The sequence below is a fragment of the Struthio camelus genome, chromosome 13 (assembly GCF_040807025.1).
Source record: "Struthio camelus isolate bStrCam1 chromosome 13, bStrCam1.hap1, whole genome shotgun sequence".
Lineage (NCBI taxonomy): Eukaryota > Metazoa > Chordata > Aves > Struthioniformes > Struthionidae > Struthio > Struthio camelus.
This window is the reverse complement of record NC_090954.1, coordinates 288,004-293,765: the sequence shown is the minus strand read 5'-3', so window position 1 is coordinate 293,765 and position 5,762 is coordinate 288,004. Positions and strand designations below refer to the sequence as shown.

The 5,762-nt window shown below is 46.6% G+C and overlaps 1 protein-coding gene across 1 annotated transcript in view; it reads left to right on the top strand.

Annotated features, from left to right (window-relative positions):
- The first annotated feature begins 3,524 nt into the window (after positions 1 to 3,524).
- KDM3B (lysine demethylase 3B) overlaps positions 3,525 to 5,762 on the top strand; it is a 57,533-nt gene continuing 55,295 nt past the window's right edge. The window contains exon 1 of the mRNA XM_068959467.1: positions 3,525 to 3,791. Within this exon, the coding sequence (XP_068815568.1) occupies positions 3,621 to 3,791 (171 nt within the window). The 5' untranslated portion in view covers positions 3,525 to 3,620. The remainder of the gene's footprint in view (positions 3,792 to 5,762) is intronic.

Sequence of the window (5,762 nt, the reverse complement as noted above, 5' to 3'; positions counted from 1 at the left end):
CATGGCTGCTGTTTGTGAAGGGGTAGCCTGATATAAAATTTATTTTGAAGGGGAGGGTGGAAAACCTGTACTGGTAAATGGCTGCATCAGTCCCACTTTCCTTCTCAAATTAGGTGAGTCATATCTTCCCCACTGTTATTCCCCAGACTCATCACTCTGGCAGGTGACTTCCTTTGAATTCTGGAGGACTGACCATCGTTTGAGAATGGAGGGGGCTGAATAGAGAAGCAGACACCTTACTGGTGAAGGGCCAGCTTTGGATGTAGCCTGGAGCTTGTCTTATCATATGACTTTTCACAAGTTGATATTGTAGTGAGTGTTTTTGCAGCCTATTAAGCCTGTAGTTTAAATATACGCATGTAAACAGCAGTACTTGTCTTTACCCTTTTACAGTAAAATAATACTTGAAATTGATACATGGCAAAATTAGCCTGGGAAACTTGCTCCTCTAAGTTATAATAGAAGTCAATGCAGTAGAATTTAAAAATTCTTAATACGTATGTAGTTAAGAGAACATTAATTTAGTTCATGTTATATGGCCTACACTCCCTGTGTCAATCATTAATGAAAGTTCAGAAACCTTTCCCATTCTTTGTAGATTATACCACTCTTTGTCTAGCTGGTGTTGCTCGCTTTTGGAACATCTAGCTCCATGTTCAGGAGATGGGATATTAGAACTGCTGGCCTGCTTTATCATAGTCATTTCAGTCTTCCTTGGAGCTAGTGGAATGGGAAGAGGACATAAAACCACTTAAAATCTCTCAAATGGTGGTTCTGTTTCTAATGTATAACTAATAATCTTACTAATTGTTTCAGTAGAGAAATTAAGACACCAGGCCAAAGCCTGTCTTGGTCTTCAAAGAATGTAGTACTGATCTTGGACTTACTATGACAACACTCTTTCCACTTAAACACAAGACAATGGCTCTTTAACCCTTCAGTAGTGTCCTGTACTTGTTGGGGGGGGGGGGGGGGGAGGAAGAGGTCTTAGTAAAACAAGTAGAGTGTAGTAAATCAAAGCTCACAGATGCTATACAGCAGAGGAAGACAGTGTTGAGTTCTGGTGGTACTGCTAATGTTTATATTCCCATAAGTATTAGGCTTTGAACATTAACTTTAAAAAAAAAAAAAAAAAAAAGCCCTGCCTCTAAAAGTTGATGGTATACCTGAACGCTGAGACCAAGGAAGGAAGCATCCCCCTGACTAGATGACCCGTCCTGGCTTCATGTCATTTAGTATCAAAGTTTTTCATGAAGGGTATCCAAATAAAGCACCTAGGCAGCTAGGAAGAGAATGTGTTTTGCCAAGATGTCATGAACTACAAAAATCACATGCAAACGAATGTAAATTTTAGTTGCTCACTAAGGAAAAACTTTCAGTAAAGGGATGGGGTTAATCTGACGTGTCAACAAAGACAAAACACAGACCAAACGGAACTCCCCGTGAATGTTTTGTGTTGTCTTGTAGAATTTAATGCTTCAAAGACAATTGAAGAAAATCCTTACAGTTGTTGAAACAAAAAAAACCCACCTAGATATTTGAATATGGAAAAATAATTATTTGCATAACTTCTGGGAATGCATGGTAGCTATCTTTCCCAAAAACCAAGAAGCTTTGTTATGCTCAGTTAAAATTTTTCTAGCTTTGTGTATTAAGCCATTAGAGATACCTTTCTCAGCTGGAATTCACACTCACTCACACAGAATATTCTTCCTTGAGTAAGTATTTATGTGGTCATGCTGAAAATTTTACTATGTTGAGGTAAGATTAATTTTAACTCCCTCATTTGAAGCATGTCATCCTGACTCCCAGTTATCTATGTAACTACTTTTTATAACTTCGCTAGTTTTCTGTAAAGGATTCCGCTTCTCTACTTCAATTTCTTCTATCGGTTGCTATTGATACGATGGAAGAAAAAAGGTTAAAAAATATATACATATACAGAAATTGGGCTTGTTGGCCTTTGTTACTGGAAGGAGGAGTTCTAAAAAAAAAAAAAAAAAAAAAAAGGCAATAGGCCATTGCCAGGCCCTTCCAATAGATCTGCTCCTGAAGACTTCATCTTGTTGTCCACCTGACACAGTATGCCTTTGAATCTGTTTTGAGAATAGCTACGGCTAATTTCTGGTCCAGACTGTAAGGATGACTTGTAAAGGGAAAACATATCAAAGCCTGTGCAACTTCTTGCTGTTTTCTGGTGTATTAAAAATCTGGAAATGTGTATTTTTCATAAAAATATTAAAACTGAAAGATTAGATTAACTTGAATATTTCTCTCCCTTAACAAGCATAGGCACAGCTAGTCTTCAAGAGAAGCTTTTTGTCTTTTTTCACAAGTTATTAGATGAAACAAATGTAACAATGTTTCAAGAAGTCAGAAATCACAGATTCCTCTTTTGAACGGGTACATTTTTTGGTGTCCCATCTCAGAAATGCATTTCTTCTGTTTAGTTGGTCAAACGACCAAGAGCAGACCCAGCCTCCAAAAAAATAAAAAACTTTAGAGCCTTCTCTAGACATCATAACTTGTCTTGGTATCCGATCAGTATTTTATCTGCATGTCACATCAGGACTAAAATCAGACAATTAACAAAGAGTACAGATAACAGGATGAAATATGGTTTTGAGGACAGGCACGCTGTAGAAGCTGGTATTGGGCATCACCTTGTCCATCTGCCAGGAAAATCAATAGTAGTACTCTAACCAGAAGGCAACAGAAACAAATCATTGTGATCTATTATAAACAACTTGACACAAGCTTTTTGATTAGATGAAGGTGAAAGCAAGCAACTTGCCTTTGCTGACTGGCTAATTCAGTGCAAGAATGACTTTCACAGAGGTAAGCAGTACATGCGTAAGAAGAAAAAAAGACTCATTTTCACAAGAATATCCGGTGATATTAAGTGTAGAAACTGGAATGAGGAGCAGAGTCTGTCAGCACTATTTTGTCCTTGCATTGAGTGATTGCACAGGCAGGAAAAGATGTAAAGCTGCGTCATCCCTCTAGCAGGGTAGGATTCTACAGTATTTTGCGTTTGTTGAAGTCTGTTGGAGAGGAGAGGGGTCGGGGCGTTGTACCTGTTCCGGGGGAGGACGGCTCCGGCCTGCCCGCTGGCCACGAAAACAGCATCCCAGTAACGCAGGGGCCGGAATCACCTCCCGAGAGCAGGCCCTTCCACAGCCGGTCCACCCCGAAGCGGACGGACGGATTACTCGCGTCGACCTGCAACGTTCAAAACTGCCGCTGAGATCCCGCGTTCGGAACCGCTGCGCCGGCGTCTCTGCGCGTCACCTCCGCGCGTCGGCCGGGCCCGCGCCGCGCCGCGCCGCGCCGCCCGCCGCTCCCCTCGCTCCCCGCAGGGTCGCGCGGCCCCGGCCCCGGCCCCGGCCGCCGCCGCAGGGCTCGCAGGCCTGGCCGGGCGGAGCCGGCGTTGGCGCCGACGCCGGCGCGGGGCATTGTGGGGCAGAGGAAGGAGGGGGAGGCTGGGCGGGCGCGGTGCATGCCGGGAGCGGGGCGGGCGGCGCTTGGAGGCCCAGCGCGGGGCAGGCGCTCGCTCGGGGTCTCGGGGCGGCGGCGACCGTTGGGCTCGGGCCGGTTCCGGAGGCTCCTGCCCGGCGGGGATGGCGGACGCGGCGGCCTCCCCCGTGGGGAAGCGGCTCCTGCTGCTGCTGGCGGCGGGGCCGGGCGAGGGCGAGGCGGCGGGGCCGGAGCCGGGGCCTGCGCTGCCCTCCCGGGCCTGGCGGAGCGGCACGGTGCGGGCCATGAGCGGAGCCGTGCCCCAGGACCTGGCGGTGAGGCGCGGGCCGGGCGGGCCGGGCGGGCCGGGGGGGGGCGGGCCTGCCGCCGGCGCGGGCCGCTCCGGGCAGGGCTGCGGCGCGGTGCGGTGCGGGGCGGGCGAGGCGGCGGCCGTGGCGGCGTCGCCGGGGCCGCGGGGCGCCGCCTCCCCTGGGCGGGCCGCGGCCTCGCTGGGCCCGGGCCGGCCCGGCCCTGCCGCCCGCCGGGGCGCGCTGCGGGCGGGGAGCGGCGGCGGCTGGAGCGGGCGCAGGCGCGCCCGGGGCGCCCGTCGGGCTCGGGGCGTAACTCGGGGGGTTCAGCACTGTTGACCGCCGTAAGCGGCGCAGAAAGCGAGTTTCCCCTCGCTTAGAGGCGCAGTCCTGAGCCTGCGTTAGCAGTTTCCTTCTGTCCTAGGACTTCTTTTTAGCCGTGGGAGCTTGTACGTTGTGTAATCTATTTACATGCTCTTTTTTGGTTTTGTTGGCTGACTTCTGGTGGAGCTCAGTGAGAGTTTTGGGTGGAGGTCTTCAAAAGGGCTCTTAAAAGATCTCTCTGCTGTTTCTCTTTGCACATATCTTTTTCAAGTATTTGTAGTGAAAGCACACTCTGGGGTGTTTGAGAGCCTTGGCTGTTAAAATGAAATGTTGACTCATAGTAGGAGGATACAGTTCTGTGTTTTTGAAGGATTTTGTTAGCTCTTTATGATTAGCTTTTTGAAGAAGTTCTTTGGTTTTGTTTTGTTACTACCATAAGTTCTTCAGGCTTGTGGTAGCGTTCTAGCTCTAAGAAGTTTCCTTGACTTCTTAAAGTTGTGCCGCTTTCTTTGGTCTTGTTTTAAATCAAGGGTGGGTGTTTTGTTAGTTTGTTGTTTTGTTTTTAGGTGCTTTGTCAGGCTAGAGCTGGACACCTAAAGCTGTCAGCAGGAAGTCATATGCTGGTTTTGCCTTTGCAAACACTGGTGGCCTGGCACCACACGTCTGTAGCTGGGGAGCGGTGATGCACTTTCGTTGCTCCCTTGTTGATTCAAGAGGGAGAATAAAACATACAGAAAGGGGATCTTCAGACAGAAATTGGGAGATGTGTTTGAGGCTTTGTTTGAAGGGTGATAGCTTATTCAAGCTAAGACCGGATCTGGAGAGCTACTCCTGTGGCAGACTGTGTTGGATGTGTGTTGGTATCCTTGCATTATGGTATCATCTCCTAAATATTAGTATGTTGTAATGAATTTTTGGTATGCCTAATCTTATTACTATTTTGGTAGAAGAACGGATGGAGTGTTGCCTTTATTTGTGGATCTCTCCAACTAAAAGTAGTCATTTGTTTCCTGGTTAGTCATTGCTGTCTAAGCATCCAGCGCCTGTGAGATTATTCTAACAAACGAAAAATCACCTTCTTTGCTTGATGTTATGAGAAATATATATATTTTGTGAATTCATAACTGTCATTAGCAGCACTGAAGTTCTTATTCCAATTCCTTTCATCTAATAATCTTCTGCTTAGCACAGTTTCAGGGTTGCAGCTGTTTCTAACACTATGCACTCCCTGTACAGGGATTCATGAATGTGAACTGTGTGGTTTTTTTTCTTTTTTTAAACAAACAAACAGAAAACCCATCCCAATGCAGTGCAGAACTTCCAGAGTGCTGTAATGTGGAAATTTAGAGGTGTCATGGAACCTTCTGTGCATAGTGAATGCTGCTTTGACAATGATAATGATGTACTATCAGAATAATTCATCTTCTTTTCAAATTTGTTCAATGAGAAGTGAGGGTTTGGCACCAGGCAGACAACCATGGTTTAGGAATTACTGATCTAAGATAAAGTAGTAATGTGGGCTGTGTCTGAAGAAGGCTAGAAATAGTTTATTCTCCTCTTCTGGTTACTTAAGTCTGTGCTTGCTCATAGTATTCCGTAGAGATGGTTTCACTATGTACCCCATAGCCTGACTGATGTTGGCCTTTTAGAAATACAAAACTAACTGGGAATCTA